Genomic DNA, 22,241 nt, shown 5'->3' on the forward strand with positions numbered 1-22,241 from the left:
AATTTAAAAGGGAAAACTTCGAACCTCAACGTACTTTGCCTTTTTGTAAAACTCGATCACACGTCACTTATTAATTTTTGGCTTTATCTCAGGTCACTTATAGAGCCTCCCCTTCCCATCCTCGAAGAAAAGCCTCGACGCTACTTACAGCTACGTGAGAGGAATATAAAACCAACCTTCAATTACATCAAAACAAAGAGCGAACCCATTTAGTACTGTAAATAAACACCTGCCGGAAATGTTATCGCTGAACAGAACTATATCAATCATTAAAAAACACACAGAATTAAATACTGCAGGTAAGAAAATATTGCGTCTATTTTTTAAAGCAATATCAGCGCGCACCACATGACCTGTCTAACGGGGAAGTTATGGAACCCCCCCTACAGAAACCATTCTCCTTAAAGAAATGTTTGTTAAGTCAAACAGGTACATCAGCACTGTTTTGCGAGATGTAAAAAGAGAAATTTGTCTATTTATTTTTTCTAAGTTTTCAAACCCAAATATCTATTATTTACTTCCTACTTACCACTATCACTTATTATTCAACATTTAACTTCCTCTTTCGATCATATGAATCAGTAGGACACACTTGTGGAAACAACAGGGGTGAATCTTTTGAGAATGTTTTTCAGTGGTTTGTGAGAGTCGTATTGGCTTTGACGGTCAAAAGGAGATCTTTCTGTTGGGGATCTTTTTAAAGGTTAGAAAAAAAGCAAACGAAATTGTATTTCAGAGAAGTAACCAATTCAGAAGTAACTTCTGCCGTCTGCGTTTTTCGTACGTGGTTGTTAATCTATCGACAAAGGAAGTTAAACGAGGGAATTGTCAGAGTTTGATTAAGGATTGGATCTTTCTGTATAACAAACACCCGATTTAAGCGTGTACAGCCCATTTTATTGGATACGAGCGAGGAGACTGGGTCGAATACATCAAATTAGGGAGACTAGGTCGAATACACCAAAATGAGGGTTACCAAGCAAGAGCAAGCTCTCCCAAAGATGTAATGTGAAAGAAGATATGTTTTTTTCAATAACAGAAAAACAAGTCCAACTCAAGAAAAAATATATTGTCTCAAGACTAAATTCTGCTGACATACAGAACAAAGGAAACAAATCAAAGCCCGATGATTGACTTCGTTTTATTTCAGTTATTTAAATCGGGACTTTTTCCAGTTCTCGACTGAAATTCCCGACTCAATTTTTTTCTCACGTCTGCACATCATCAAGGGTGAGCTTGGTGGAAATGGTTACACTTTGGGTTTCAAGCATCAAAGGACATCGGTTTTTTTCACATTAAAGTCTTATCTTACCAATGTTTTTAACATGGATTTTACAAAGATTCAGGTCCAGAGTTACATAAAACCTTCGCCTGAAAAGGGCAAAATTTTAAAACAGAGTTGTTTTCTCTGTTATAAGTTATCTCTTTTGTTCTCGACAGCTATGTAAATGTAACTTAACAACACAAAATTAAATAAATAAAAAAATGTAAGTAAATGTTTGCTGAATTTTGATCGTGCCTTGAGAGAAACCTTAATTAAAAATGATTGGACGAAGCAGCAGGTGTATTTTCGTAACTAAAAATGAACTAATACCTAAAATACCTTACATCGAAAAGCTCATGATTTTAAATTCAGTGCCAGGTCCTCTGCAGGACGCGCAAAAATGTAAGAATGATACGATCAGCATTGTCTTACACTGTTCAAAAGAACTAAAACAAATAAAAAAAAAACTGGCAAGAGGAGCGAGCTGATTGCTGAGTGATCGCGCTCAAAACGACGAATAGTGCAGACTTATTTTGTTTTAGCTCGCCACCTCATTGCATATCGAGCCAAAAAATGGCCATTGCAAGCAAGGTAAATTATATTGAAACTCCATACTCGGGGCGATTAAATTAGGCTTCCATCATTTAATCGCCTCTGCAAACATAAACAAATGGTCATGGAAAACAATCGTTCTCAACGAACGGAGACTCACGTTCGATACTCATGGTCCTATTGACAAATTACTCCGGCACAGCTCCTGTCTCCAAAATATAGTATCTTTACGGCGAGCAGGGATGCCACCCATGATATTTTGTTTTGATGCTGTCTTAGTAACAGAGTATATCGACCCGGTTTTAATAATGTTTTTACCTGTTAGGGTAAAATGGTTGATAATTTGTTCATAGCAGAAATTCTTATTTCTGGGGCTTGAATGTTGAAACGATATTTTGGGGAACCCATCATTTGATGTTTATGAACTACATCCAAAATTTTCGTAACTGAAAATGTCGTAACTAATCCAGCTTTTAGCGATACCGATCATCTGTCAATTAAATTGCAGAAGTAGACAATTTTTTTGCATTTTCCGTGGCCATCAACAATTAATATAGGGAAGTTTGCTTCCGTTCAATTTTAAAAAGTGACAGAGCTCGTTAAAGGTAACTTTAAATTACTTGTTTTTTAAAAGATAGAAGATGTTGTTGCTTTTCAGGTCAGTCGGTGCAGTTATATGTGTAAAATTGTGTTTCTGTAATCGAACGTACTTCTCGCTAATCAAATAACATAACACTGGTCGCATTTTTTTAGCTTCATCTGGACCAGATATTTGGATTATTTTTCGGAGTACCCTCAATAAGATTTTATCGTCATCAGTTCCAAGTTGAAGAAGTCCAAGTTGAAGATGGGAGGCTGGAGGTTGTTTTCAAGTTTAAATACAATTTCAGATCTGTTAATCAAGACACGTACAAGTCTTGGGCTTAGCGCAATTCTTGTTGAAACGTTTTCAAAAATTGCACCAGGTTTTCTATTAGGGGTATGGCAAATAAAAAGGCCTTATCTGCTTTTTTTAAGAGTTTTGTATCTCTAGATCTTTCAAGTAAACGAGATTTCATGCCCTTGCAACTAATCAAGATCTTCGACGCAAATTCATTTTGATTTTCTTCTGTGTGGACTACAAATGAATAAATCGTTTGTACGCAAACCACGGAAAAATAGTTATTTTTTGAAGATGATCCAAGGTGGTCTCTCGGTGTTTTGAAATTAATCTTGTTTTCCTTTACAGACCAAAAAAAAACGTCAAGCTTGAGCTTTGTTTAGCGCGTAGGGGAGAGGAACAATTTACGGAGAGCTTGTAAACAGCAAAAATGTGCAAACATCTGGCTCTTTATGAAGGGTCACAGCAGAACGTCAATATCATCAACCATGTATTTAAGTGACTGCTTTGATAATTTAAACACATTCGGTATCAGAAGTTGTTGCTATGGGTAACTGCATGTACATTGGCTCTCGAAGTGCAAATCATGTCGTACCTTCTGTGATTCTTAGTTAAATAAAAGAAAAGTCTTTGAAGGTAAAATAAACATCTTCTACTGTAAATTAAGTCAAGGAAAAGGGGAAAGATTGGTTTTAAGTAAATCGTCTCCGAGAGATGAATGCATCAATATGACCAGTGATGTCTGTATAATTTTTTGACCTTCTAGTTTAAAAAAGTGTTGGGGAACTAGTTGAAAAAAGTGTTGGAGAAATAACCCATTGTTTTATGTCTTCCACCCAGTTCAACTTGGCACTGTTGATTGAAAATGAAAGCAATTGATGGATGTCTCCCGTGGCTGCTTCTTCTCATCTGGAACAAAGGTACAATTCTTGTTATGTTTTTCAAATCATGAATAGTCTAATGCGAAATATTTTTTAAGCACACCCTGTCTTTAACTCAAGTCGCCAAAAAATATTACATTTTGCTGACAAATAATAATAACTGTGAGTGCATAGTACTTGATGCTATGATTTGCTTTCGTTGTTTTTCTCATAATTTCAACCATAATTCAATAACCCTCGTTACATTTGGATGCTATTCCGTTTGTACTTTTTTAGCTTTTCCTTCGTCAAGCCTATTAGTTACTGCGTCACAGTAGGATTTTTCATCAATTTGTGCCAGACCTTTACTTCATTTAATTTCTCAAGCTATTCAGAACTCTCGTATCTGCTCTTTGCTTCACCGAGTATACCTCGTGTTACCTGGAGCGAAAAGATTTTGAGACCTTCTTTTTTTTGCATAAACTTTTTCTTAACAATGCACAACAAAGGTTTTAAATTTCGTCGGTGAGGAGTTCGACAATATTAGTTATGTTTGCTAAATTAAAGACTCGAAAACTGCAGCTTCCGTCGTAAAAATTTACATTATAAAACGTCTTTCTCTCTCTTGACAAATCCTGCACAAAAAGTCATAAACTAAAGCGAGAACCATTCAGCACTCCTAATAGGAACTAGCAATCAATTTTTTGTTTACAACTTGATACCCTAGTCAGCTGTCACATGATATCTACAAGGCAGTGGCAGTAAGACTTTCTGCGGTCCAAATCGCCCGTTTTTGAATACACTTTAGGTTTTTGCCAAAGCATGATAATGTAAGGGCGTGCAATACTCTAACACAGGCCTAACACAGGTAAGGTAGAAGCAGATGGTATCGTGAGCCGTAACAGCTGCCCGATTCAGCAAGATCAAGACATTTATACGCTCAGTGGTCTGTTCAAAGTCGTTCAATATTCGTAAAAGGTATGGTGACTCACTCACGGCACATCATTCATCATTTAGACAGAAACAGACATGAAGCTCAGAAATTCCTGAAATAATAATAGTCTGACTCCATAAGAACTAAAAGTCTCTCTTGTTCATAGTTTTGATAGCTACCCTCTCGTCAACGAAAGAGATTGAGCCCTCAGAGTCGTTTCCGACATATTCTACTGAATGTACCACTTTATCTACACAAACATTTGCACCAGCCTCCGGATCCTGTTATATATCCTTTGATGGGGAGAAAGAAGGCAATTTCGAAGATCAAATTACCATGTCATCATTTGACGAACCATCTACGATTAATACACCAGCTACAGCGCCGACCACACCTATAACCACACCCAAAACCTCACCAATGGGTTCAGCCACCACTTGTGTTGAATATAAGCAGTGGAAAATCACTGTTCCGACAGGAAACTATATAGAGATGACTATCAAGAAAATGAATCTTCGACCATGGGCGTGTTTGTTCGAGACATATATCATTGTCAGAGATGGGCATTCCTTGTCCAGCAATGTCCTCAGGATTCTTTGTGAAGCAAGCTCTTCACCTCACCGCCTAGCGTCTAGTGGCAATAAAATGAGTGTGGAGAGATATGGAAAATTGGGATCTAGTGAAAGTACGGGGTTTGAGGCCAGCTTTAAGGCAAAACCTTTAAAAACTGGAGGTTAGTGTATGTTTGGTTTATTTAGAGTTTAATCGTCACTTATACAATGTAGTTAAACAACAATGTACCTTGAGATGAAAGTTTCAAAGGCGGCGTGAATTGATTATTTCACTTGTCTTTTTTTCAACAGATCCTCCTAGCTTTCGGGTGTCTGAGGAAACTGTGGCTTTGCTAGAGTGTTATTCTCAAAGCTTGCTCTGCCAAGCGGGCGGTACACCTGCTCCCAGAATCACATGGTCTAGAAATGGAAGAGTTTTACAAAATAGCACAAGTGTAATTTATACACCAAGATGGCATTCGAAATCAGGAAATTACACCTGCAGAGCAAGTAATTTTAACGGCTCGGATACGAAAACTATTCTAGTTCACACCGAGAGTGAGTATATGTTATTGTTATTTAACGAGCAGTGCGAAAAGATGCTAAATGTACGCTAGACAAAATAAAATTTGTCAGTACATGAGATTAACTCCTCCACCACCCCTCTCCCCCACATACACACCCCAAAATTAAAACATTTCAAGTACTTTGATAGGATGTGTGAAGGAAGTAATGAGAGAGACATACCTGAGATTAAATCGTGCTGCAAATAGTGATTGCGAGTTTTCATGAAGAAGTATATTCTATCTGTATATGTGGATTAGCAATGCCTTCCTCGGCCACCAGGAAACCAAAATACCAGTTCCACCAAATATATCATTTCTTAAAGGACATATACGACATTTTATGGAAAATATTTCGGTATGATATTTTCGTACGAGTTGGTTGTGTCGGAAGTCGATCGAATGAGCGCAGCGAACAAGTGAGATTTCTGATACAAACCCACGAGAGAAAAATTCTCAGTTATAAAATTTTTCCTTACCAAAGGAAGAAGTATTTTCAAGTAAACAGCCAAAATCGGCCTGTGGCAAATCTTCCAGTTTTCAATTTTCGTTCTCAACCGCAAAAAATGTCCTTATCAAACCCATTGAATGAGTAAATTTCGGTTTTTTCTTTTCGAATTTTGGTTTTCTTCTCCCTCTAGCAAATTTATTTCCTGAAAAACCGACGTGTCAGCAGCTGAATGGCGATATCAAATACAAGCGAAAACTATCGTATCTTTTCACGCGCGTTGTTATGGCTTTTCTCAGGGCCAAAAATCTTTTTACAACACCGCAGTTTAATATGATAAATGAAACACCCTTCTTAAAGCGAGTAATATCTCCCTGTCACATTACCTAGCGGATTGCATTAACCTCTGGAATATTGCTCTCACCATCTTTTTGCTTTTCCTTCGCAGAATGCTCTCGTTTTTGCAGCTGTCACAAACTGAAATCACATCCATTCTGGTTTCGAGTTAACTGTTCCGGAACAGTCCCGAGGGACATTCCTCTCGCCACAAAATATTTGTAAGTTTAAAACAATTATTTTAGTTATATCACAACGTGTACTCCAAAATGTGAAGGCCAAGTGTCATTTCACAGTGTTTTTCGATTCCACGTTTTTCATAATCGTCATTTTTTCCTTTTAATTCCAGGTTTTTTACTCGTACCTATTTGAGGCATATTTATCCAAAGTCGTTTGAAAACTTAACTTACCTGCAGTACTTGTAAGTGTTACCTGATTGAATGCAAATAAGGTATCAATTAAATTATTTACATTTTAGTTACTCAGTAAAAAAGGGATAAACAATATAAATAGCTGTAACAACTAATGATTGTAAATATTACGATATCTTAAAGTCTGCGTTTATCCTTCTATTGTCACAGATCGATTACGCGTAATCTTTTTCCATTGAATTTGACGAGAAATGCGTTCGGAGGACTTAAGCAACTCAAGTACTTGTAAGTAGAAGAACTAAAAAGGTTATTGCGACAACAACGATTTTTGGTTGAAATCTGTAAATTCATATTATAAGTTAAAATGAAGAAATTAGTATTGATATTGTAATATGGGTTATTGACCAAGCGCCAGGTCAAGTTTGCCGAGTTCTTTTTAGGCATTTTTATGGACCAAGACGAAGCTGAGGTCCATGAAAAGGCAAGCAACCTTGCTGACAAGCTTTCTCAATAAAAAAAACATGCTTGCTCAACAAAAAAATTTATCATATCATCTAACCCTAACCTTAAGCAAAAAAATTTCCTCTCGTTAAAAATAAAAAATGATTGTCTTCTGCTTCTTTTGCGACTCCATCACTAACATATGCTTTCCAAAAATTACGAAATTTGTAAGTCCACTCTACGAAATGTTTTTCGTGCGCGGTATCAAAGCGGGAAATCCCGAGCAGGCAAGATGGGCTATCTCACCTGATCGGGTAGCCAATCAGAACACAGGATTCACCTTCTGTTGCAAGGTACAAGATACTTTACAAAATTTACGTAAGTAGCTGGCCTATATCATGATCATGATCAATAATAATCAAGCATCCTTTCATGTTCATATTGGGACGAGAAATCATGTTATTACTTATCGATAATTTACGAAAGAAAAGAATCACAGACAGTCAAAACTGACATAAATTTTGACAGCGCGTGCGTTATTTGTAATTTACACCCGTGTTGCAAATTTGCACTTTTGTTAGTATAGGTAATAACATGATTTCGAGTGCACTTTGGTGTTAATAAGCACGAGTTAAAAAAACAAATCGCACGAGCCCGAGCCTTTAAAAAATTTTCAAGTGCCTACCATACCAAATTGCAAGAGAAATCACGTTCTTTAAATGAAAAAATTAATTTAAATGAAAAAACATCACAGAAAGGCAAGACAGACGAAATTTGGAAACCATGCGCACTACTTGTAATGTTTTCTCGTGTCACAACTTTGCACTCTTGCTACATGAGAATGCACTCGTTTTCAGCCAATCAGAAGCGTGTAATTTTTCCAATTATGTTATTTTCAAACAAAAGAAGTGTGTTCGTGAGACCGCTGAAAAGTGCTTTTAAACTCACTAATAAACATGACTTTATTTCATTACAGCTTGAATAGTGTAGGCGAGAAGCATGCACGTGATTAAGTTTGTTTTGGTGTTCTTTTTTTGCTAGGGACCTAAGAATGAATTGGATCAGTGGGATAGTGGAGGGCACGTTTGAGAAATTCTTCTCCCTAGAGGAACTGTGAGTATTCAATTTGTGCCGAGTGTTTGGAATTCAAATGCACGTAATTTTTTACTTTTGCTAAGTTTGCCGGCATGTTGTAGCTAGCTAGCAGCGTCTTTTGTGCTGTATTTCTATGTCCTCAGTGACATTCTCTCGCTTTAATTTCGAAGGTTAAATACTATTGTAGTGGTGATTACTTGTAGTACCTTTTCGCAACTGTCTAAAACAATAGAAAACACTTGTTATCGATTTCTGGGCTATCAACTTACGATGGGTGTTCGTAAAACACGAGCTACTAGCGGTTGACTCATAAAATGCTCCATCGACTGTCTCACCGCCTACATTAAATTACACCAGTGAACCGATGGAAATTGAGTTACATGATATTGCTTTTGTAACATGTCCATTGCTTTGCCGCCACAATTAAAGATGCAATGATTGCCGATTTAGTAAGATACATGAAAAAATTACTCAGTTTTGATTGGTCAAGATAAATGCAGTTTTCTAGTAATTCAATGCAGAAGTGTTTAACCGGACTTTGAACTTTTTTGTGCCTTAAAGACATGAAAATATCATTGTTTATTATTGCCTTGATCATGCGCGGTTGTTTTGATCGAACGCACAATGTCACTTGAAGGGTTTGAATAAGTTATTTTTGCACTTGATGCGCGCGCTTTGCTTCTGCATAATTATGATAGGCTATCTCGAATTTTTTCATTTATATGATTAAAACGTAATCACATGATTTTTCTCGAGCAATTTGGAATAAATAAGCTCTTGTAAATTTTTTCAAAGACCACAAATTACACTCGCCCTAAGGGATAGTGCAATTTTTTTAGTCTTTGAAATTTTTTACATCTTTGAATTTACTCGTGTTTATTTATTCCAAACTTCTCTCGCAATCATGGGACTACCTAAACAAAGCGCAAGCAGTTTTTGAGTTATTTTCCAGAATATTGTGAAATAACGTCAGATTTTATTTACTACAATATAAACAATGTAAAAATAAGGGTAACTCAGAGCTTGATAACTAGTAATACCTATATTTTTTCATAGCTATCTTTCCATAAATGTGTTAGTCAATCTTCCACCGAATATGTTTCAAGACCTGTCAAAGCTGCGAGTTCTGTAAGTATCCTCTACCAAATATCCCTGTTATCAGGTCGTACTAGCGGAGCAAAATACACCGCATTACAATTGTTATAGTATAGTAGCCCATTTCTGAGTTCTCGTGAGGCATGTCGAGGCGAGAGGCTCCGCAAACGGAAAAGAGCTCCCGCGCGCGAGCGGACCCCAAAAGCTAAGAATTTAGCCTAAACAAAAACCCACCATCTTGATATTTGTGAAATTAAATTACCAGTTTGACCATTTTACATATGTAATATGCAATAGAGGCGTTTTGATGAATAGCGAAAGTGTGCGTTAAAAGCAAGCGATAAGAAGCCGCCATAATAATTGAAACAACTCATCAGGAGTAGGTATGAGCATTTGACTGATTAAAATAATCCTGCAGTGCATTTTGAAGCAAGAGGCTTTATTGTTACGGGTGACTGAATAACGTTTATAAGGTTTCATGTACGTTGTGAAAATGTTTAAATATTCCACGCTTTTGGTCATATGGAAGGTTTCCTTCCTCCTTCCTACAGGAATTATTAAGCTAGTCATAGTAAACTCCAACAGCAGGTAGTTCGTTTATAATAGATTGACTTGTTAGAGCTACTCCCTTGTAGTACTAGTCATACTGATAGGATGCTTAATTGAACAATTTGGTTTTATATGATATTTATGCGATAATACCTCGCATGTTGATAATTTTGAACAGAAATTAAGTAAACAAGACTTGATAGGGTCTTGGTAAAAAATTTCATATTTCTTGAGCTTGATTCAGATTACTGTTCAGTTATAGGGTTTTGCATTTAACAAACAACGAGGAAAAAGTTCCTAAACAAAGAAAATATTTCAATTAGATTGTTTCTTCTTTTCAGAGATATCTCCTACAACAAAATCTCCAGGCTGTCTAAACCAATCTTCCACAAGTTGCAAAGCCTAGAAACGCTGTAAGTGGGCTCTAATGGTTGACGTTAAAAAATTTTTGTTTCTATTTTCATCTCCCAAAATTTTAGTTGTAACTCAGCAACAAAAATATTTTAAAGATATAGTTTATCACGTCATGAAAACACAGTTTTTAACTTAACTATCAACCATTATAATCCCTGAAAGGGGACGGCGTTTGCTTGTCTTTGTAAATCTTTCAATAACATTACTTTTCTGTGGAACCTTAGCTTCGAACTGGCCAAGATCAGTTGAAAAACTTATTCTTACCCATTTTCTGGAGAAATAGCTGGTAAAAGCGTCTTTTTCAAACCTCTTCACTAAGAAGATCGACACTACGGCCGAATGGTTCAGGGCTTTGAATTCAAATCTGGATTTCTAAGTTCGAGTCCCTCGTGTTACCACTGAATTGGATTTTTCTCGGTCCTACAGATTTCGATTCCCTCGCTGTGATGTGTAAATAGCACAATGGTTTGACCTCCGCCGCAGTGATTTTTAGCAAATGATATGTTTTTTAATCTATCATTTATCAAATTAATCTCATCGTCAGCAAAAATCGCAGAGGTGCTCAATATGTCGATTCCCCCAAATAGATATTGACCTCCTCGCTTTTTTAGTATTCCTTTTTTATCATTCTTGTTTTTAATTCACTCTGATAATGAAATAGTGTCAAAAGCGTTTGGTTTGTTCTTGATAAATATTTTAGCCTTAAAGATGGCTCATCCTTAATCCTAATTTTTAAGCGGACTTAATGGACATTATCATTATCTTTATCTTTATTTTCATCACTATTATTATAATTATTATTATTATTATTACTTTTATCATTATCACTGTTATTAATTTTTTTACTATAACAGTAATTGGTTTAAAACTAAAAGTAACACTTGAGCGTGTGTTCGGATCATTTGTGTGAGAGTACTACTCCAGAAAAGAACAAATAGTGTTAGTGGTGACTAATGTTTCGACATCCTGATAATAGTACCAATGATAATACTTTTCTGGAAAATTTTTTCACAGACGATTAGACAACTTTATCAAAAGTTAATATTATCATTATCCTTATCATTGTTATTGTCATTATCATTATAACTATGGTTGTCATTATCATTATTGTTTTTACTATTGTCGTACGGTTTTGTTTGATTGTAAGACATGTCTTTGATGAGTATCAATTCTCATTTTTTTTTTCTCGCAGTGTTCTGTCTCACAACGTAATGGTCGAAATACCTGCCAAGATCTTCAGCAAATTGAATCGTTTGAAAACTCTGTGAGTGTTGATTTTTACATGGGAAAAAAAACTTACCTTTATCTCTGTTTTCACTATCAAAATATGGTTAACTTGTGTTTTAATTCTCTTATAAGCTTTGAATTTTTTTTAAAGGTATCTGGAAAACAACAAGATTGAAAAAATCTCATCGCGTGCCTTTTCTGGGCTTAATAACCTTAAAACCTTGTGAGTATTACACGATAAACCAAAGAGATTGTTGGTTCTCGAGTCTTGATCGCAGTTATGCCAGATAATGCAACGCATACAAAACGAAATATATTATCAAAAAAAAAAAAAAGGGGTAAAAAATCAGTGTTATACTTGATTTTCTAAGTCATTAGAATACAACACGTGCCAGTTTGGTAAAGAAAACATAAGAAATTCCGTTAAAGAGATATTTAACCGAGGTAGTTCTTCTTACAAAAGACAACTAGAAAGACTTAAAATGAACAAATTTATTGTCTCCTTTTATGACAAAAAATTAAAAAGGCTCCGATGGAAATCTTCTGTTGACCGCATGATTATAAACACTTACCTGGTATGGCTGGGCATGAGCGAAACTTGCTATAAAAGACTAGCCATCAAAATTGAACCAACGAACAGCTCAAAATTCAGCTGACGAGCAAGAGTTCCCGCGCGCGAGCGGACCCCAAAAGCTAAGAATTTAGCCTAAACAAAAACCCACCATCTTGATATTTGTAAAATTAAATTACCAGTTTGACTATTTTACATACGCCATATGCAATAGAGGCGTCAATATGCATTACAGGCGTCTGAAGCGAAGTATTCGTTAGATGCAGAGCCGCCATAATAATTGAAATAACTCATCAGGAGTAGATATGAGCATTTGACCGCTCAAAAAATAATCCTACAGTGCAATTTGAATTAAATAATGGATTTATGATCATGAAAGAGCTGAAGCAAAAGGCTATATTGCTATGAGTTACTGAATAACTTTTATAAGGTTTCATGTACGTTAGTGAAAATTTTTAAATATTCTAGCCACCCTAATTATGATCGGAAAGCATGTTGCTTTTAACAGTGATAAAATGGTCATATGGAAGGTTTCCTTTCCCTTCCTATAGGGAGTAAGCTTGCCATGGTAAACTCCAACAGCAGGTAGTTCGTTTATAATAGATTGACTTGTTAGAGCTGCTCCCTGGTAGTACTAGCCATAATGATAGGATGCTTATTTGGAAGATTTGATTTTAAATGATATTTATACGATAATACCTCGCATGTTGATAATTTTGAACAGAAATTAAGTAAACAAGACTTGAAAGGGTTTCGGCAAAAAATGTCATATTTCTTGAGCATGATTCAGTTTACAGTTCAGTTATAAGGTTTTGCATTTAACAAACAACGAGGAAAAAGCTCTTCACAAAGAAAATATTTTCAATTAGATTGTTTCTCCTTTTTAGAGATATCTCCTACAACAAAATCTCCAACCTGTCTCGACCCATCTTCAACAAGTTGCCAAGCTTAGAAATGCTGTAAGTGGTCCCTAATGGTTGACGTTAGGAAATTTTTGTTTTAATTTTTATGTCCCAAAATTCTGGTTACAGCTCAGCAACAAAAATACCCCAAAGATGTAGTATATCATATCACGGAAAGCAGTTTTTAACTAAACTATCAGTCATTATAATCCCTGAAAGGGAAGGTGTTTGCTTGTCTATGTAAGTATTTTAAATAACATTGCTGTTCTATGGAACCTTAGCTTCGAACTGGCCAAGATAAATTGAAAAAACGTATTCTTAACCATTTTCCAGGAGAAATAGCGCGTATAAGCGTCTTTTTCAAACCTCTTCACTAAGTCTGTTTTCAGGTTCTATTGAAGATCGACACTACGGCCGAATGGTTCAGGGCTTTAAATTCAAATCTGGATTTCTAGGTTCGAGTCCATCGTGATGCCACTGAATTGGATTTGTCTCGGTCCTACAGATTTCTATTCCCTCGCTGTGATGTTTAAATAGCTGAATGGTTTGACCTCTGCCGCAGTGATTTTTAGCAAATGATATGTTTTTTAATCTATCATTTATCAAAGTAATCTCATCGTCAGTAAAAAGCGCAGAGGTGCTCAATATGTCGATTCCCCCAAAGGGATATTGACCTCCTCGCCTTTTTATGCTTTGTTACTATAATCACTTTTTTTTTAATTCACCCTGATGATGTCTAGCGTCGAAAGCGCCCAGTTTGTTCTTAATAAATATTTTAGCCTTGTAGATTTTTAATTGCGCGGACTTAATGGACATTATCATTATCTTTATTTTCATCATCATTATTATGATTATTAATTTTTTTTATTATTACAGTAAATGGTTTGAAACCAAACGTAATACTTGAGCGTGTGTTCGGATCATCTGTGTGAGAGTACTACTCCAGAAAAGAACAAATGATGTTAGTGGTGACTGATGTTTCGACTTCCTGATAATAGTAACAGTGATATGACTTTTCAGGAAAATTTCTTTGCAGAAGATTAGACAACTTGACCAAAAGTTAACATTATCATTATCCTTATTATTGTCATTATCATTATAACTATCGTTGATATTATCATTATTGTTTTTGCTATTGTCGTATGGTTTTGATTGATTGTAAGACATGTTTTTGATAAGTATCAGTTATCTTTTTTTTTCTCGCAGTGTTCTTTCTCACAACGAAATGGTCGAGATACCTTCCAAGGTCTTCAGCAAATTGAATCGTTTGAAAACTCTGTGAGTGTTGATTTTTACATGTGAAAAAAGAACTTACATTTATCTATGTTTTCATTATCAAAATATGATTAACTTGTCTTTTAATTCTCCTACAAGCTTTGAACTTTTTTTAAAGGTATCTGGAAAACAACAAGATTAAAACAATCCAAATGGGTGCCTTTTCTGGGCTTAATAACCTTAAAACCTTGTGAGTATTACACGATAAACCAAATAGATTGTTGATTCTCGAGTCTTGATCGCAGTTATGCCAAACAATGCAACGCATACAAAACGAAATAGGTTATCATAAAAAGAGATCAGTGTTATGCTTGATTTTCTAAGTCATTAGAATACAACACGTGCCAATTTGATAAAGAAAACATAAGAAATTCCGTTAAAGAGATATTTAACCGAGGTAGTTCTTCTTACAAAAGACAACTACAAAGACTTAAGATGAACAAATTTATTTTTTCCTTCTATGACAAACAAATCAAAAAGGCTGAGAAGCAAATCTCCTGTTGAGGTCTTCAGCGAATTGAATCGTTTGAAAACTCTGTGAGTGTTGATATTTACATGTGAAAAAAGAACTTACATTTATCTATGTTTTCACCATCAAAATATGATTAACTTGTGTTTTAATGCTCCTACAAGCTTTGAACTTTTTTTAAAGGTATCTGGAAAACAACAAGATTGAAACAATCCAAATGGGTGCCTTTTCTGGGCTTAATAACCTTAAAACCTTGTGAGTACTACACGATAAACCAAATAGATTGTTGATTCTCGAGTCTTGATCGCAGTTATGCCAAACAATGCAACGCATACAAAACGAAGTAGGTTATCATAAAAAGAGATCAGTGTTATGCTTGATTTTCTAAGTCATTAGAATACAACACGTGCCAATTTGGTAAAGAAAACGTAAGAAATTCCGTTAAAGAGATATTTAACCGAGGTAGTTCTTCTTACAAAAGACAACTACAAAGATTTAAGATGAACAAATTTATTTTTCCTTCTTTGACACACAAATTTAAAAGGCTGAGAAGCAAATCTCCTGTTGACTAAGACCGCATGACAATAAACACATACCCGTGATGGCTACGCAATAGCGAAATTTGCCATCAAAATTGAACTGAGATCCAAAAAATGCATAGAAGGACAAAACAGACCATTCCAAAAGATTGATCCCTAAACGTTTTCAATAAATTTTACTCCTAGACATCTACAAAACAATTTTATCTATCGTATGCCTCCAAAAACGTTCAGCTATCTTAAAAGTCTACGAAACTTGTAAGTACGGAATAAATTTTAGTTGCTTTCCTTTTATGCAATTAGAGCAATCAACACTTCTCTTAAATTTTTCAATTTAATTTCGGATTCTTTGCACATCAACAGCTTTGCGCACATTGGACAATCAAATTAAATCATTTGAAACCATAAGAATGGTGACTTTGCTTAATCAGTGGCAACCAGGTTATAGGCTTAGACCTGGTTAGTTTTTGACGAAGAATTACATGTACTTTAATGACTTGCGCGACGTTAAAAACCATAAGAGTTTTGATGCTTTGGTTATTTTTTTTTTATCAAAAAATGCGTGGTATTTCATCTCTTTCAAGGAGAGTGGACAGTTTCTTCCTGTGTTGTTACGCTTCTCAGTACTCTGAGAATGTAAGCTGTGAGTATCCAAAGCTGGAGGGTAACGCCTTGTCGAGTTGCAATCGCATGATCGATGCCTCTGGTCCTAGAAGGAGTATCTGGTTACTGGGTATCCTAGCTGTTGCTGGTAATCTGGCAGTGATAGCATGGCGTCTCATCAGGCGTGACGACCATCCAGTTCAAACCTGCCTTCTGACCAATCTGGCTGTGGCTGATTTCCTTATGGGGGTGTATCTCATGATAATAGCTATTAAAAACGAGATATGGGCAGGTAATTAATATCATGTACATATCATGCAGCCTTTTTGAAGTGCAGATGGAAGAGAGGTAGACAAATGGACCTCACAGGTGTGCTGTAAGTAAAAATAAAGAACACCGAAGAAAACCCTGAAAATATTTTCGAACAGTCACAAATTGTGTTTTAGAATCACAACCTACATGTTTTAAAAGTAGTGCATTTTTCTAAAGACTTGAAAATAGCGGCGATGATGTAATATAGCTTCAATAGCACCTCTAAATTAAAGACATGGAAGATGCTTTTTAAATCACGCGCTTTTGAAAATAATCAGCGAAAACCAGTTTGTCTACAGTTGTTTAACTGTGGGACGAAAATCTCCAAATCTCGGTAATAATTGCCAAAGTTAATGTTAGGAATTCTCCCGCTGACTAGTTCATCAAACACTTTAAGGATTTCATTCGTACATTTTAAATTAAACTTTTCAACCTTTACTTAAATTTTGTAAGTCAAGCGAAAATAAACACATATATCCTTTCATTTTAGGTACTTACTTCAGCTTCGATCTGATATGGCGGTCAGGAGTCCTCTGTAAAGTGGCCGGCGCCCTATCGGTACTCTCAAGTGAAGTCTCGGTACTCATGCTCACGGTGATAACCGCTGACCGTCTGCTGAGCATCGTTTTTGCCTTCAGATGCTCACGTCTGACATTAAGAGGAACTTACATTATTTGTGCCGTGGTGTGGCTCTGCGGAATTGCAATTGCTGTTGTACCAGCTTTTGATACTCCGTACTTTTTCAATGAGGAAAGAAGATATGGGTTCTATGGTAAAGATTGTTCTGCTCTTAGTTACCTTGCAGTTATCATTTCATTGACTGTGAAACTATGGGGCATTCCATAAGCTTACATAACTTCTACACTACATCTCCCTGTGTGAAACCAGAGCGTTTGCGTGTCTGTAATATCATGTCAATGAAGCTATGTAAGGGCGAAACAACTTCTGTCTCGAGGGGCTTCCTTCAGTTGATAGAAAAGATCTGTTGTCAAAAAAATAATGGTGGCTTACCGCACCTTCTGTGCCTGAACAAACCACATCATCCTATATCATTATATAGCCACATCCCCAAAGTAAACAATGCTTACTTCATGGACAAAGGTACCTTACTTGTTGCCTTTCCTTTTCTCCCTTCCCTCTTAATCACTGGCTATGTATAAATAATAATGAAAAACTGTGTTAAATTCTGGGGCTAAAGTGTACGATAAAAGGAGTTGGTGTTCACTCTAAAGGATGTCCCTCCCTTTCCAAGGTCGTTCCTCGGTATGTCTACCTCTTCATTTGTCTTCAGAAAGACTGGCAGGCTGGGAATATTCTGTTGGCCTTTTTATTGGTTTGAATCTCGCAGCTTTCCTCTTCATCATGTTGGCGTACATTTCTATTATCGCCAAAGTATTCAAGTCACAGAGAAGAATCAAGGCTCACAGTGATTCTGAAGTGATCAGCTTGAACAGCATCAAAAGAGAGTCCACGTTGGCAAGGAGGGTTTTTGCTATCATCTTAACAGACTTTAGCTGCTGGATTCCTGTAATAATTCTGAGTATTCTTGCTCTAACGGGCAAATTTCACGATGAACAAGGTGTGGCGTATGTATGGTTTGCAGTATTTGTCCTGCCGGTAAATTCCTCCGTGAATCCTGTACTCTACACTTTCTCGACTCCAAAGGTGAGGATGATATTTACCACTTTTCACTTTTCAGAGGCATTTTTTTTTCCACTGGGCTGAGAAAATTTGTAATTCCTGAGCCAATTAAGAGATATTAAACTAAAACTATGCGCATTAAAGATGGTTACGTGTAGCTACTCTTCTTCTCATCATCTTCGTGGCCATTTTTTTTGGTTTGCTTGGATTTATGTAATTTGCATGATTATCCCTAATCAACTCTACGTCGAAATTACCAAATCAGCAATTTTCTTTCTAATTTTAAGAGGTTTTAAAACTTTTCAGGTAAGGACAGTCCTTGTAGGCTGGTTTTACTGTCTTGTGACTCGCTGTAAATGGTTCAGCTGCAAGAAAAGATCTGATGGAATTGCTATATCTGGTAAGGGAAAGTTAAAACATTTTTTGAAGATTATACCGCTTGTTCCTAGACGATAATGGTTCTAGTTATTGGATAATTTTGAATTTGAAGTAGAATGAGAGTATTCGTCACTTACTTATTCTGTGGCTATGTCCCCTGGCAATGATTAAACGAGCTGTTTGTTTTAGCTGGTGACCTAGTTACCGTCTTTGTTTGCGTCTATATAGTACTGACATGCCTCTTGACTTGTGGCAAACGTTATTTGGAGAAAAACATTTTTCGGTGATTTTCATAGCAATGCAGGCGCAACCTTTCGTTTTTAAAAACAGTCAAATCAAAGAGCACCACCAGGGTTGTGTTATCTATTACAAACGCAGGGAAAGTTTAATAAATAGATCTTTCGTTTTATTTCATTTTTCTCGTAGTTATTCGATAGTATTTCTATGAGTTAACTTTTAACATATGCACACTTCATTGAGGTAGATGGAGACGGAACACAACTCGACACCGCGTGTTACAACAGTATCTCTTTGGACGTCACATCCAGCTATCCTCCCAGCAACAACTGACCTCCTTTGGCGACAGTTAATACAGGAACGTGGAGATATTTATGTGGGCTGATGTTGAACGATGAAGCCTTGGACATCCCTTTTTAAGAAGCATTCTTAATCGAAAATTGCAGTGTTCCATTTTCCTGCTGTCTTAAACCATATGAAACTTCTTTGATAGTTAGCTGAGTGCTCAGCACTCATAAGTAATTTTTTTATTTGTTGGACTTTTTCAGAAATTTTTCTGAAACTTTCATAGGGTAAGTAATTTTGAAAGTGGCTACGAGAAAACCGGGCAGTGGTGATGATTCAAAAACCTCGATTTGGCTCAAATGTGGCAAAAATGTGTGGTATATTGAGTTAGGAACTGGGTAATTTTTAAACGCCGAAATAAATCTAATTTCCTGGGAGATATGGGGTCCCCTAGAATACCTCCACTTTCTGCATTTTTTGAATAACCATTTGCTTTGCTCTTGTAACAAACGAGGAAGCCATCGAAATACACCAGGTTACGTTCTATATCTTCCAGACTTCAAGCACAGTTAACTGATGAAAATTGTCAATTTTATTTCTTTCCCTAGCTACTTCCCCTTAATATAACGCCCATTATTTCCGCTGAGCATCAACTTCTGGTCATCATTTCTACATGAGTAGTGGAAACCATTTCTTAACTTCCAAAAACAGAAAAAAAACTCTTAGGCAACTAGTCTCATTATTCGTGCATTATCACACTCTGGCAGGTTCCGCCTGGTTTTTTCATGGACACTCTCTAAACAAGTTAGTAGTATTCATAAATCACTGAATTATTCAAAAGCAAGACAGGGTAAAGTATTAATCTCAGTATCGTTTATTTTAGAAGATCACCGTAACATATATTTGTGGTTTATTACTTGATCCAGACGGCATTAGACAACCCAGCATCAGAGAGAGCCTAATTCTTAGTATTTCTTTCGCAAAACGCCAAAATATGAACTATTTTATGTTATCAGTTCAATATTGACCTCCTCAAAGGCAAGTGTGCTTGTAAAAGTAGTTTTGCGGCGTAGGATAAATATTATAAACAAAAAACAAAATTATTTATCACCTGGGGGAAGATGGGGATGGAGAATTTCGTATGTGTCACGATAAAATTTACTTTTTACCCTCTTTGGCAGTTGCTGGGCTGTCAATTTTTATAGTGGTCAGAGTCAAGTTATCAATGAAGAAAGCTATTTTTTAGGTAATGAAATATTAATTTAATGCATTTCCAAACCCCCAGTTCAGGCGACGCGATCAACAATAAAAATGACGAAAAGTGAATGTAATTTGAAAACAAAGTGATTACCGGTCCGAAAATTCTTGAGATCCAGAACTGTTCGTGGCAAGCGGCTGAAAAAGCGGCTGTTTGGTAGATCAAGTGAAACAAATATGCAAAAAAAATAACGTGTACAAACATATATTCACTCTTAACGAGCGAAACTGCAAATTACTTACACAGAATTAAAATCGAATGCAAAACGAGGAGAATTTGCAGATAGTTTTAGTTTGCTTTGTGATGATCAAAAACGTCACAAGTTCCTAAAATTCGTTTTATAACTCTCAGAACATTTAGAAAGAGGGAGACATAGTCTCAATTGACCGCTCTATGCCACAGAAGGGATGTTAAAGCGTAGAGGAAGCTTAATTACTAATCAAGCAATCGCTACCTTTTTCTGCAAGTTAGGGATTTATTCTCGAGCTGTATTGTACGTGGTGTCGATTGAGAGCTTGGTGTTAATATCTGTGGATAGATTCACTACGATTGTGTTTCCACTAACTTGAGGCCATTAAGATCACTGCCAGGGTTCGGAAAATTCTCCTTTTTTAAGCTGGCTTTTTCCTGTGTGTGGTGCCACACCATACTTTAACCATTCTAAATAGTAATCGAACTCGAGGGGAGACGTACATTTTGTAGAAACTTAATGAGCACGTTACTTTTTAAAGTGTATCATTTCGTAAGTTTCATCTTATTCTATCTTGCACCGCTGGTCGTAATATAAGTTGATCATTCTATTGGTTTTAAGCATCTAAAGAGGCGAGCTGTGTTTCAAATCAGCAGTAATGAAGGCAACACACATGCACGCACGGAGATCCAAAGAAAACCAGAACATTTTGAAAATCTTTCGATCGGTGACTTCAGGATTTTTCATGTGCTGGACGCCTCTTCACATTTATTTAGTTCTAAAATCGTCATATCCAACAATTTTTTCGGATGACAAATGTCTTTTATTTGCTGGTTTGTCATATGATATATTTCCATTTATCAGCACAGCCATCAACCCATTTATTCTGAATTCTTTTAGTTCTAATTATTGTGCAACCGTTAATTTAAATACCTACTCGTTAAATGTTTCGCTATTTTTAAGTGTCGCATCAACAAAATTCATCCTACAGAACAAGTCACAGACATCAAAACTAAATTCTATAGGCATAAAAAACAAAGGAAACAAATCAAAGCCCGGTGGTTGACTTCGTTATATTTTAGTTATTTCAATCGGGACTTCAGTCCCAGCAGTTCTCGACTGAAGTTCACGACTCAAGTTTTATGTCACGTCCACGCATCAACAAGGATGAGCTTGGTGGGAATGGTTACAATTTATTTGTCAAGCATCAAAGGAAACCCCTTTTTTTAAATTTAAGTCTTATTTTACCAATATTTTTTAACATGGATTTTACACAGACTCAGGTCCAGAGTTACAGAAAACCTTCGCCTGAAAAGAGCAAAATTTTAAAACAGAGTTGTTTCTATGCTATAAGTTACCTCTTTTGTTCTCAACACTTATGCAAATATAACTTAACAACACAAAAGAAATAATTTTCACATTGCAGTGTGAAGTCAAACGGTCTGATCCGGTCTGATTTGAGAACCGAAATGTCATAAAAACATGGCAAAATGAAAAGACTGTGCTAATAGCGAGGAAAACACGCTAGAAGCTTAAATTGAAAAGTCATTACTTTAAAATGTAATTAAAGTTTTGCTGAATTATGATCGTGCTCTGAGAGAAACCAGAATTAAAAATGATTGTACGATTTAATTTCCCGAGGAATATGATGTACTTTTCCAAAATTTGGTATTACCTGCTTTTCTCAAGAAAAAGAGGGTGCATGGGGAGAAAGATATTTTTCATCTCAGCGATGGAAGCAGTAAGTGTATTTTCGTAACTAAAAATGAACTTATCCCAAAATACCTTGCATTAAAAAGCTCATGATGTCAATTTTTTTCGGAAGCAGCAGGTGTATTTGCGTAACTAGAAATGAAGTAATACCCAAAATACTTTGCATCGAAAAGCTCATGATTTTCATTTCAGTGTCAGATCCTCTGCAGAACGCGCAAAAATGTGAGAATGATACGATCAGCATAATTTAAATTGTTCAAAAGAACTTAAACATAGAAAAAAAAACCG

At 36.0% G+C, this 22,241-nt stretch overlaps 1 protein-coding gene and 1 pseudogene across 3 annotated transcripts; both read left to right on the forward strand.

Moving 5' to 3' along the window:
* On the forward strand, positions 1–20,314 carry LOC131772514 (relaxin receptor 2-like). 3 transcript variants are annotated; one of them, XM_066174217.1, is made up of 22 exons: positions 1–299; positions 3,537–3,616; positions 4,657–5,223; positions 5,354–5,599; positions 6,501–6,609; positions 6,738–6,809; positions 6,970–7,044; positions 8,242–8,313; positions 9,352–9,423; positions 10,281–10,352; positions 11,546–11,617; positions 11,732–11,803; positions 13,039–13,110; positions 14,260–14,331; positions 14,447–14,518; positions 14,981–15,052; positions 15,523–15,594; positions 15,921–16,231; positions 16,742–17,023; positions 17,504–17,916; positions 18,199–18,292; positions 18,755–20,314. In XM_066174217.1, the coding sequence occupies exons 2-22, from the start codon at positions 3,562–3,564 to the stop codon at positions 18,838–18,840; spliced, it is 3,030 nt and encodes a 1,009-aa protein (XP_066030314.1). In that variant the 5' UTR covers positions 1–299; positions 3,537–3,561; the 3' UTR covers positions 18,841–20,314. The 3 variants fall into 3 exon arrangements, with proteins under 3 accessions (XP_066030314.1, XP_066030321.1, XP_066030318.1); XM_066174224.1 differs by lacking the exons at positions 1–299; positions 6,970–7,044 and having other exon boundaries at positions 3,505–3,616; XM_066174221.1 differs by lacking the exons at positions 1–299; positions 6,738–6,809 and having other exon boundaries at positions 3,505–3,616.
* Positions 20,315–20,442: 128 nt separating this feature from the next.
* LOC131772456 (C5a anaphylatoxin chemotactic receptor 1-like) lies at positions 20,443–21,306 on the forward strand (annotated as a pseudogene).
* The last annotated feature ends 935 nt before the right edge of the window (positions 21,307–22,241 follow it).

The sequence above is a fragment of the Pocillopora verrucosa genome, chromosome 1, assembly GCF_036669915.1.
Source record: "Pocillopora verrucosa isolate sample1 chromosome 1, ASM3666991v2, whole genome shotgun sequence".
Lineage (NCBI taxonomy): Eukaryota > Metazoa > Cnidaria > Anthozoa > Scleractinia > Pocilloporidae > Pocillopora > Pocillopora verrucosa.

Excerpts from the sequence above, each read along its gene's own strand:
- LOC131772514 (XM_066174217.1), top strand. The coding sequence starts at position 3,562 with ATGAAAGCAATTGATGGATGTCTCCCGTGGCTGCTTCTTCTCATCTGG. Across the intron at positions 11,804-13,038 it reads CTTAATAACCTTAAAACCTT|AGATATCTCCTACAACAAAA; the intron begins GTGAGTATTACA and ends TCTCCTTTTTAG. Across the intron at positions 18,293-18,754 it reads TGATGGAATTGCTATATCTG|ATGGAGACGGAACACAACTC; the intron begins GTAAGGGAAAGT and ends TCATTGAGGTAG.